The sequence below is a fragment of the Lolium rigidum genome, chromosome 7, assembly GCF_022539505.1.
Source record: "Lolium rigidum isolate FL_2022 chromosome 7, APGP_CSIRO_Lrig_0.1, whole genome shotgun sequence".
Classification (NCBI taxonomy): domain Eukaryota; kingdom Viridiplantae; phylum Streptophyta; class Magnoliopsida; order Poales; family Poaceae; genus Lolium; species Lolium rigidum.
Window position 1 is genome coordinate 103,511,261 of NC_061514.1, and position 12,511 is coordinate 103,523,771.

At 43.6% G+C, this 12,511-nt stretch overlaps 1 protein-coding gene across 1 annotated transcript; it reads right to left on the reverse strand.

Moving 5' to 3' along the window:
* Positions 1 to 472: 472 nt before the first annotated feature.
* LOC124671781 lies at positions 473 to 1,267 on the reverse strand. The gene has a single exon (XM_047208112.1). It carries the CDS (start codon positions 1,265 to 1,267, stop codon positions 473 to 475), a length of 795 nt encoding a protein of 264 aa, XP_047064068.1.
* Between the last annotated feature and the right edge of the window lie 11,244 nt (positions 1,268 to 12,511).

Here is a 12,511-nt window from a genome sequence, read left to right on the forward strand (position 1 = left end):
ACTACACATGCTACCTAACGTGTACTTCCTGCTATACATCATCTGTTGGAGCGAGTTTTCGGCGCGCGGGCAGGCAGGCTTGTCTTGTCGTGAACATTGGTGCTTAATTGGGGTGCGGGTACCTCTGCACTGTGCAGCAGTACCCAACGGTATGCATGGTTCGTGTCGGTGTCGGTTCCATGCTTTGATGCCGATCACACGTACGTACTGGCATTTACCACGATTGTCTGAACCGAGCCGATTAAATGCTTAGCCGAGGCGCCCTCGCCGCCGTTGCTAGCCGTTGCGTCGGGCGAATGGCACGCAAAAGGAAATGCAGAATGAGAAGAGGGCGTGGCAAACACAGCAAAGGACAAGGCAGCCGGAACACCTGTAACGTCTCCAGATTTGTTCATGCGTGACATCGATTAACACCACAAGTGAGAAGAATACGAAAACGACAAGAGAGTGAGTGAGAGGAAGGAAGGAAGCTTCACGCTACGCTACTCAACTCATCGAGGAATGCTCTGTCCGTCCGTGGCGTCTCCGCCACCGCCACCGCCACCGCCTCGTCCTCGCCTTCCTCCTCCTCGGACGACTCCGGCAGGGCCATCCTCCGCAGCGGGCTGGGGCCGAGGCGCCGGCGCTTGGACGACGCCGCGTGCCGCCGCCGGATCACCTCCATCTGGCTCCGCCGCCGCGAGGCCACCTCGTCCACCACCAGCCGCCGCATCAGCACGTCGTCCGTCAGCGACTTGCCCCGGAACACCGGCCGCCGCTCGACGCTCCCACCCCTCTGCAGCGGCTCGGCGCGCGGCGGTGGGGCCACCAGCGGGTTCACGTTGTTGCCGCACCCTGACCCGGACGCGGACGCCGACGACGCGCGCGGGTAGCTGTAGCTCCGGCGCGGGGCCGCCGCGTCGCCCGCCTGGAAGTAGAGCGACTGCTCGTTGTAGGAGGAGATGGGCGCGCACAGGCACACGCGCGTGAACGACGCCGCCACGTTCAGCGACGACGACTTGCGCAGCCGACCCGGCCCGGACGCCGCCCCCGCCTTGCCGGTCCCGGTCGCCGACGCCGACACCCCCGCCGCGGCCGCCGCCTTCGACGCCGGCGCCCCCGCGGCAGCGGGCTGCTTCCATATGAGGAGCAGCAGCTCCACGGCGCGCTGGTACCACGGAGACTTCTTCGACAGCCCTCTCGGCCTCGCCGCGCCGCCGCCGTCCTTGGACCTTGCTTGCTGTGGGTTCTTGGCCATGTTTTGCAGCAGGAGGGAGTGGAGAAACATCTGGGCAGCTGGCGCGCGGGTGGGAACTGAGGTCACATCAGCTTGTCACATTCCCTCGTAGTATTGGCATGCGAATGAGCAGCCATGGCGTGGAGGTAGGTGTGCGTACCGGGAGAGTTGGTTAAGTCGAGGCCTTGAGCGGGGCAGTTTGGTCATGTTGTGTACTTGCACAGCAGATCGAGGATGGCATGTCAAAGTTCTATGGAGGGAATGAGACCTTTTTTGGGGAGGGACCCTTCCAAAGCTTAACTACGGGACACCAAGGCCCAGCCCAGCAGACGGTGGGGGGAAGAGAGCTCAAGATTTGATGATTGTACTGTACATATAGCATACCATAGCATTTGTATGTGCAATGCGAACACGCATTTGATGTACTCCCACATCGAGATTGACCTTGCTCTCTAGCTGTGAGCTTTTCCAAGTGCTTAGCTTGGTCCTGGCAGGAGCAATGCTTTGACAAAGGTAATGCAGTTACTCACCCTTGCAATATTTACTACCTATGCACACATGTAGAAGTAGAACTACCTTCACAGAAAGTTATGGCATGTTTGATTCAAATGATTTTAAATCACAGATATAGAAAAAAAAAATGCAGGAACAACATGTCATAGCATGTGAAATCCTACAAGAATAAAAAAACGCAAGAATAGTTGCAGAAGTCGTTTGGTCACCACACGAAAAATGCAGAAAATTTTATAGAGATTTGATACATGTAATAGTTGTCTTTTTTTCGAGAAATATGCCAAAGATGTACCGTATCTACATAGCACAAACTCCAAAACCAGACGACAGCCATCCAAGACAAAACAACTACTCCCCCGTCCTAAAATATAAGGCGCCTAAGGATAGTCAAAAGTCAACGTCTTCTAACTTTGATTAAGTTTTACAAAAAAATATAAACATCTACAATACTAAATCAATATCAATAGATTCACCATAAAGTATATTTTCTCAAAGTATCCATTTCATATTGTAGATTTGAATATTTTTTCCTAAATTGTTTGTCAAAGTTATTGGGATGTTGACTTTTGATTAATCTTAGGCGCCTTATATTTTGGAATAGAGGGAGTACAACGCAAAAGAGCATGCCCTAAACGGAAAACATTGGCGTGTCTCGACCGACGTCCGGTCACCTACGATGAACAACAACTTCGACTGAACTTCCCTTGTCGATGCACCGTCCACCCCTAATGCCGAAAAGGAGGTGGTAGGTCGATGTCAGGACTTGATTCATCGTGAGGCAGGCACCATCTGTAGGATAACGTTGCATAGAAAACAAAAAAATTTCCTACCGCGAACACGCAATCCAAGCCAAGATGCAATCTAGAAGACGGTAGCAACGAGGGGATATCGAGTCTCACCCTTGAAGAGATTCCAAAGCCTACAAGATGAGGCTCTTGTTGCTGCGGTAGACATTCACTTGCCGCTTGCAAAAGCGCGTAGAAGATCTTGATCACGATCGCTTCCGGCGCCACGAACGGGCAGCACCTCCGTACTCGGTCACATGTTCGGTTGTTGATGAAGACGACGTCCACCTCCCCGTTCCGGCGGGCAGCGAAGTAGTAGCTCCTCTTGAATCCGACAGCACGACGGCGTGGTGTCGGTGGTGGTGGAGAAATCCGGCGGAGCTTCGCTTAAGCGTGCGGGATGTGGTGGAGGAGAGATACCGCTAGGGTTTGGGGAGAGAGGGGGAGGCTAGGGCGCCGGCCAAGGGCAGCCCTAGGTGGTGCGGCCAAGTGTGGGCAGCCCCTCCCTCTCCTCCTCATTATATAGGTGGAAATCCCCAAGTGTTGGTATCCAAGTCTTCGAATAAGACCCCAACAATGAAACCTCCCATATGTAGGGAAACCTACCCAAGGTGGGAATCCCACTTGGGGTGGGATTCCCCCTTCCATGAGGGGGTTGGCCGGCCACCCTAGGGGAGTCCACCTTGGACTCCTCCCCTTTAGGGTTGGCTGGCCATGCAAGGTGGAGTCCCTCCGGGACTCTACTTTCCATGGTGATTTCTTCCGGACTTTTCTAGAACCTTCTAGAACCTGCCGTAAATGCACCGGATCATTTCCAAACTTGGAATATGACTTCCTATATATGAATCTTATTCTCCGGACCATTCCGGAACTCCTCGTGATGTCCGGGATCTCATCCGGGACTCCGAACAAATATTCGAACTCCATTCCATATTCAAGTTCTACCATTTCAACATCCAACTTTAAGTGTGTCACCCTACGGTTCGTGAACTATGCGGACATGGTTGAGTACTCACTCCGACCAATAACCAATAGCGGGATCCGGAGATCCATAATGGCTCCCACATATTCAACGATGACTTTAGTGATCGAATGAACCATTCACATACGATACCAATTCCCTTTGTCACGCGATATTTTACTTGTCCGAGGTTTGATCATCGGTATCACTCTATATCTTGTTCAACCTCGTCTCCGACAAGTACTCTTTACTCGTACCGTGGTATGTGGTCTCTTATGAACTTATTCATATGCTTGCAAGACATTAGACGACATTCCACCGAGAGGGCCCGAGTATATCTATCCGTCATCGGGATGGACAAATCCCACTTGTTGATCCATATGCCTCAAATCATACTTTCCGGATACTTAATCCCACCTTTATAACCACCCATTTACGCAGTTGCGTTTGATGTAATCAAAGTACCTTTCCGGTATAAGTGATTTACATGATCTCATGGTCATAAGGACTAGGTAACTATGTATCGAAAGCTTATAGCAAATAACTTAATGACGAGATCTTATGCTACGCTTAATTAGGTGTGTCCATTACATCATTCATATAATGATATAACCTTGTTATTAATAACATCCAATGTTCATGATTATGAAACTAATCATCCATTAATCAACAAGCTAGTTTAAGAGGCATACTAGGGACTTCTTGTTGTCTACATATCACACATGTACTAATGTTTCGGTTAATACAATTATAGCATGATATATAAACATTTATCATAAACATAAAGATATAAATAATAACCACTTTATTATTGCCTCTAGGGCATATCTCCTTCAGTCTCCCACTTGCACTAGAGTCAATAATCTAGTTTACATTTGTAAAGATATAACACCTTGGCCTTCTGGTGCTTTATCATGTATTGCTCACGGGAGAGGTTTTTTAGTCATCGGATCTGACACGCTCAGAAACGTATGTATTTTGTAATTCATTTGCGTCTCAACGCATCACTCATTTCCAAATGAGTTGGCATTAAATATGTTTGATCTTCTGGTGGAACCTTAATTCCGCTGGTCCGAAATATGTCACTAATATTGTCACACACAATATAGCTTCAAAGTTCGACTCTGTCGGAACTACACCAAGTTCTCAAAGAACCTCTTGACTTAACATCCTTTGTCATTGTCAAAATAATGACATACTCTGCCTTCTTTTGTAGAATCCGTCACAATATTTAGAACTCTTCTAAATCTAGCATAGACAACTTCTAGCTCATTGTGCTACCTTTTAAACACCACTTAGTCTAATTTGAGACTGAAATTATATTTTATATGTGACAAAACCAATATCGGTGTAACACCTTACAGCGATTTGTTTGTCATTTCTTCATACAAAAAAAAATATATATATCCTTAGTTCTTCTAAAGTACTCAAGGATATTCTTACTCGTCGTCCAATGATCATCATATGAATCATTCGGTATATGCTCATAACACTTTATAGCACATGATATCCGATTGTGTACATATTATTCGTGATCTATAATCACTCATGTGTTTTTACTCATTGAGTGTCGGATACACTCAAGTTTTGTTAAACCTTCACATGACAAGAACATTTTCTTAATATTTCTATATTGAACTACTTCAATATCCATCATATGTACTTTGACTTAAACTTATTTATGTGTTTCAATCTATCTTCATAGATCTTGACACTAAATTTGTTTCGATCCATATCCTTTCATTGAAGTTAATTCTCAATGAAACCTTTTAATCAAGTATATAATTACATCATTTATAACCAACTATATGTCACCTACATAAAGTATTATAAATGTGTCTTAGCGCTCCCACTTAATTTCTTGCAAATGCAAGCCTCTTCATTGTCTCCTGATGAAATCAAAAACTCTTTGACTATTTCATCCGGTGAAGATTCCAACTCCGTGATACTTACTTCATCCAATTGAAGCTTGTATACCTATCTAGTATTCCACGGACCAGCAAAACTCTTGGTTGTATCTTGTATACATACTTCTGTTAAGTAGTGTATTTTGCCATCCTACTAGCATATCTCATAAAAGAAATATGTAGTGATTACTAGAATAATCCACATCGATTATAAGCATTGCTACGGAAGATCTAATCTTATCGTATTCAACTCTTTGAACTTTGTCGTAAACAATTTTTCGATAAGTCAAGCTTTCTTCAAGGATATTTCATCCAAGTCTATCAATTTCATAGATCCATTTACTTTCATAAAGTATTCATCTATCTTGGATTTCATGGCGCATGGCCATTTTAACGGAGTCGGGGCCCATCATAACTTCTTTGTTTTGTAGTTGGTTTATCATTGTTCAAAATCAATCCTTTGTCCACAAATCATTTATTTGATCACAAAGTAAACCATACCTACAAGGTTCAATATGTACTTCGATCTCCATGGCTAAAACACTTTGTAGTCATGAGAGCTATGATCGTTGTGGCCGCTTCCGAAACCAATTCCGATGCTGCGCTACTCTGATCATTATGCTCAGGTTCATAAACCTTATCAAATTATATTGTCCTCCCACTCAAATACTTCACTCGAAACGATTTCTCGGAAATAAGAAACATTGACAAACACTTTTGTCTTTGTCTCGTGGGAAGAATTCCCAATTAAATCTCTGGGATAACCAACAAAGACATTCATCCGATTTTGGTTGACTATTAGGGTTTATACCCATGCCATAACTTGTATGGTGTCATTTCAACGGATCATGATGATGCTCTATTCAGTGTAAAAGCGGTAGTCACTAAAGCATAATCCATAAAAATATAATGGCATCAATATTTTATCTCATCATTGATCCAACAAAGTTTGGATATATCTCTTGGATACTTCATCATCACTATGATACTCCAAGAAACGTAAGTTGTAGAACAATTTCATAACTCTCTTAGATGTTCACTAAAACTCGTAATTCAAATATTTCCACCATGATCCAATCATAGATATTTGATTTCTATTACGATGATTTCCACTTCATACTGAAATTTATTTGAATCCATTCAAATGTTTCAAACTTCTTCTTTATTGAATATATCCACATATATATACTCAATTGATTGTTGAAAGTTTTCATGAAGTAGAAGAATCTCCCGCACACAACTATGCCCAGTGAACCACATACATCATCATGTATTTTTCCAGTAAGTTAGTTGCCCGTTCAACTTTTGGCCTATGAACGGTATTTTAATCATTCTCTTTAGAAAAGATTTGCAAGCGCCAAATGATTCAAAAATCAAATGACTCCAAAAATCCATTTGCATGGAGTTCCTTCATGCGTTCCTTTCTAACATGACCTAAATGGCGGTTTCACAAATAAGTGGAATTCAAATCATTTGCCTTATGGCATTTTAGCGTCAGTGTTATGTATGTGTGTTTCACATTAAGATTTATAATAACTTATCCATCATATATGGAGTAATGTCATAATTTGAACAACTCATTGTTTTCATTTGACCAGAGCAAAATAACAATTATTAAGTTCTTTATTATAAATTCTAAGGGCTAGATAGAATGCTAACGACGAACATAATAACACTTTATTTTGTTCCGAGTCATGCATTCCTATCATATTCCTTGTCGATCACTTAGGCCATTGTATTCTTGTATTGCGTTGTTTTGTATGACACTTCATACCAACCAATATAGTACTAATACCCAAGAATTTCTTAGTGTGACTTAACTAGGAATACAACCATAACATGTATATTATTTATATACACCTGAGCTAGATTTTCTAGTCTTTTCTTTTCTTTTTGCCAAAATATCTTTTGCAGTTTCTCTTTTAGCTTTCCTCATTATTCAGAAAAACACTTCAACATCAATAACTTCTAGGTTTGTTGGTCTAATACCAACAACCTTGAGGTTCTTATTTTGAAGTTAATCATCATATGACAAGTGTTCCAGATTTCACTATTAGTAACTTTGTAATACGATGAACAATTTCACTCATAATTTTATCCATTAATTCATGACAACTTTCTGAGACCATGTCTGTACATGCTAGGCTCATAAAGTTTAACCTTAGTATTCGCATGTGCAAATCTGGCTTGTACCCGTTGTAAGCACACATAGAATCTATAACACCCGATCAACACGTGATGCTTCGAAACGACGAGTCTTAGCAACGGTGCATACTAAGGACAATCACTTCATGGATATGCGAATATCGTTAGTGCCCCAATAGTTGGAGGATTGGGACGCCTTGCGTCTTCAACCTTCGTACATTCCCATAAAACTTATGAGTTTATGTAGTCTCACCAAAATATATTCTATCATCTTGCAATAAGGTCTTAGATATCACATATATCTCATACCTTGATTATTTACGAAAACTAAATTTTCAGCTCCTTATTTTTCAAACAGATTTGAACTTCAAGTTTTACGGAGACAAGATAACTTTAGGTACTAATTGAAACCACAACTCTTTGAATCAACAATGTGAGGTTTACTAAAAGTTTGCAATAGGACTTAATCATTTCTTGATTCTTTAACAATACGGTACCGATCCGTAAAGTTTCTTATCAGACTTAACGAGTATTTCTATCTCAATTACAAGACTAGCGCATGGTAGAAAACGGATGCCAATACTACAAAATTAATTCAAAATACTACTCGGACTATGTTTATGATAATTAGTTCATGTTTTAATCTAATTACTAATGAACTCCCACTTAATACAACATCCCTCATAGTTGTTAAGTGGTACACGATCCAAATCCACTACACCAAAACCGATCATCACGTGAGATGATGTAGCTTCAATGGTGAACATCAACATGTTGATCATATCATCCATATGACTCGTGTTCAACCTTTCGGTTTCCGTTGTCCCGAGGCCATGTCCGTACATGCTAGGCTCGTCAAGCAAACCCAAGTATTCCGCGTGTGCAACATGGCTTACACCCGTTGTATGTGAACGTTGAATCTATCACATCCGATCATCACGAGATGCTTCGAAACGACGAACCGTACAATGGTGCATACGAGGGGAGAACACTTTATTATCTTGATATTAATGTGAGGGATCATCTTATAATGCTACCGTCGCGATCTAAGCAAAATAAGATGCATAAAGGATTAACATCACATGCAATTCATATGTGATATGATATGGCCCTTTAGTCTATGCGCCTTCGATCTTCATCTCCAAAGCACGGACATGATCTCCATCATCAACGGACATGATCTCCATCATCGTCGGCGTAGCGTCAAGGTTCATGGCGCCGTCTTCATGGTTGTTCACCTCATGTAGCAACTATTACAACTACTTTGAAATACCTCTCAACATGAAATTTAAAGACAACCATAAGGCTCCTGCCGGTTGCCACAATACAATAATGATCATCTCATACATATTCATCATCACATCATGGCCATATCACATCACCAAACCCTGCAAAAACAAGTTAGACGTCTCTAATTTGGTTTGCATATTTTACGTGGTTTAGGGTTTTCGAGTAAGATCTAATCTACCTACGAACATGAACCACAACGGTGATACTAGTGTTGTCAATAGAAGAGTAAGTTGAATCTTTACTATAGTAGGAGAGACAGACACCCGCAAAGCCTCTTATGCAATACAAGTTGCATGTCGAACGAGGAACAAGTCTCATGAACGCGGTCATGTAAAGTTAGTCCGGGCCGCTTCATCCCACTATGCCACAAAGATACAAAGTACTCAAACTAAAGATAACAAGAGCATCAACGCCCACAAAACCATTGTGTTTTACTCGTGCAACCATCTATGCATAGACACGGCTCTGATACCACTGTAGGATAACGTTGCATAGAAAACAAAAAAATTTCCTACCGCGAACACGCAATCCAAGCCAAGATGCAATCTAGAAGACGGTAGCAACGAGGGGATATCGAGTCTCACCCTTGAAGAGATTCCAAAGCCTACAAGATGAGGCTCTTGTTGCTGCGGTAGACATTCACTTGCCGCTTGCAAAAGCGCGTAGAAGATCTTGATCACGATCGCTTCCGGCGCCACGAACGGGCAGCACCTCCGTACTCGGTCACATGTTCGGTTGTTGATGAAGACGACGTCCACCTCCCCGTTCCAGCGGGCAGCGGAAGTAGTAGCTCCTCTTGAATCCGACAGCACGACGGCGTGGTGTCGGTGGTGGTGGAGAAATCCGGCGGAGCTTCGCTTAAGCGTGCGGGATGTGGTGGAGGAGAGATACCGCTAGGGTTTGGGGAGAGAGGGGAGGCTAGGGCGCCGGCCAAGGGCAGCCCTAGGTGGTGCGGCCAAGTGTGGGCAGCCCCTCCCTCTCCTCCTCATTATATAGGTGGAAATCCCCAAGTGTTGGTATCCAAGTCTTCGAATAAGACCCCAACAATGAAACCTCCCATATGTAGGGAAACCTACCCAAGGTGGGAATCCCACTTGGGGTGGGATTCCCCCTTCCATGAGGGGGTTGGCCGGCCACCCTAGGGGAGTCCACCTTGGACTCCTCCCTTTAGGGTTGGCTGGCCATGCAAGGTGGAGTCCCTCCGGGACTCTACTTTCCATGGTGATTTCTTCCGGACTTTTCTAGAACCTTCTAGAACCTGCCATAAATGCACCTGGATCATTTCCAAACTTGGAATATGACTTCCTATATATGAATCTTATTCTCCGGACCATTCCGGAACTCCTCGTGATGTCCGGGATCTCATCCGGGACTCCGAACAAATATTCGAACTCCATTCCATATTCAAGTTCTACCATTTCAACATCCAACTTTAAGTGTGTCACCCTACGGTTCGTGAACTATGCGGACATGGTTGAGTACTCACTCCGACCAATAACCAATAGCGGGATCCGGAGATCCATAATGGCTCCCACATATTCAACGATGACTTTAGTGATCGAATGAACCATTCACATACGATACCAATTCCCTTTGTCACGCGATATTTTACTTGTCCGAGGTTTGATCATCGGTATCACTCTATACCTTGTTCAACCTCGTCTCCGACAAGTACTCTTTACTCGTACCGTGGTATGTGGTCTCTTATGAACTTATTCATATGCTTGCAAGACATTAGACGACATTCCACCGAGAGGGTCCAGAGTATATCTATCCGTCATCGGGATGGACAAATCCCACTGTTGATCCATATGCCTCAACTCATACTTTCCGGATACTTAATCCCACCTTTATAACCACCCATTTACGCAGTTGCGTTTGATGTAATCAAAGTACCTTTCCGGTATAAGTGATTTACATGATCTCATGGTCATAAGGACTAGGTAACTATGTATCGAAAGCTTATAGCAAATAACTTAATGACGAGATCTTATGCTACGCTTAATTAGGTGTGTCCATTACATCATTCATATAATGATATAACCTTGTTATTAATAACATCCAATGTTCATGATTATGAAACTAATCATCCATTAATCAACAAGCTAGTTTAAGAGGCATACTAGGGACTTCTTGTTGTCTACATATCACACATGTACTAATGTTTCGGTTAATACAATTATAGCATGATATATAAACATTTATCATAAACATAAAGATATAAATAATAACCACTTTATTATTGCCTCTAGGGCATATCTCCTTCACCATCTTGGGTTCACCAATGACGACATGCATTGCACCGCTGAAGCTCAATCTTGGAGAACGACGAACACCGGAGGAGAGCAACATAGGACCTCCAAGCCATGTCTCCAAACATGATGCTCCCAACAGAGGTACGATGTCGAGGACGCCGTCATCGTGCTGGTCATGCCCCGAATCTAGGCTTTCACTTGGAGATAACTACCAACTCCAAAACGAGTGAGGGAGATGGTGACACACCTTGACGACACCTCCAAGGAGAGGAATGACATCCACGCGTGCCGTCACGGCTAGCCCGAGTAGGAATTTCATCCGTATCGTCATCCAACTCAAAACCTCCAAGGATTGGGGGCATCATCGTCCACGCGTAGCCCCACACCTTCGACCTCCAACCTAGACCAGGGACAACAACATCCCACAACCTCCGATATGCCTAGATCTAGCCCTTGCGCCGGCGAAGGCAACCGAGACCTCCCATTGCCGTTCTCTTCGCCACACCCTCGATGCCCAGTGACGTCCTTCCTTCGCGAGAAGGGGGTACGTCTTGGTGCGCTGCGCACAGCCACCGCCTTTGATGACCGGGAGAAGTAGATCAGGGTGCTCCTCACGCAAGAAGCCCGGAAGGAAGTCTAGCTATGTTTGGTCTGTAATGAGAATTATACATGACATAGCTGTCAATTTTTCATAGACACATAGGAAAATTCCCAAGAGGTCTAACCTCTTGCTATAAATCCTATGAAATTGTGTACTTATATGAAAGAAATCTGTAGAAATTTTGGATGGTTCAATCCTCTGAATCAAATAATCTCTCTAAAAAAAACTCTGTGGGTAAAAATCCTAGAATTTTTTTTTTGAAAATCTTTTTAATAGAACGGACCCTCATGTGCTTTAATATGCAGTCTTCTTATGTGACAGAACTACCAAGTACAGTGGTGTCCACAAGTGTGCATAATATACGTTATCGTGCATCCATGATTTCGGGAGAGACCAAACCAAACACTCCGCGGAATTCCAGCGCTACACGCTCTGATAACAACTCAAAGATATACTTATATTCAGCGCATAGCCTTTTTTTGCAAGCTTCATCGACACTGCTGTCTTCCCTTCTCTTTGTTGCATGTTAGCCATGCATCTGCCTTTTCCTTTAGCCATGATTCTCACCAAGCAATGCAATGGCCGGGCGGATCAGCTACTGAATTTTAAAAACCCAGCTGCGATGGGCCAAAGCAACCCTAGCTTTTCTGCATCGACTGCATGATACCAGTATCATATACGCTGCTGTTCGTCTAGCAAAGAACCAACGGCCACTAAAGTACACGCCTACTGGGCTACGCTAGCTGCATATAGGAGGTAGTTAAAGGCTCGATCGCTTTAGGCTCTATTGTAATCTCTCGTGTCGGCCAAATCGATTGAGTACGTGTAAACAGTGCGT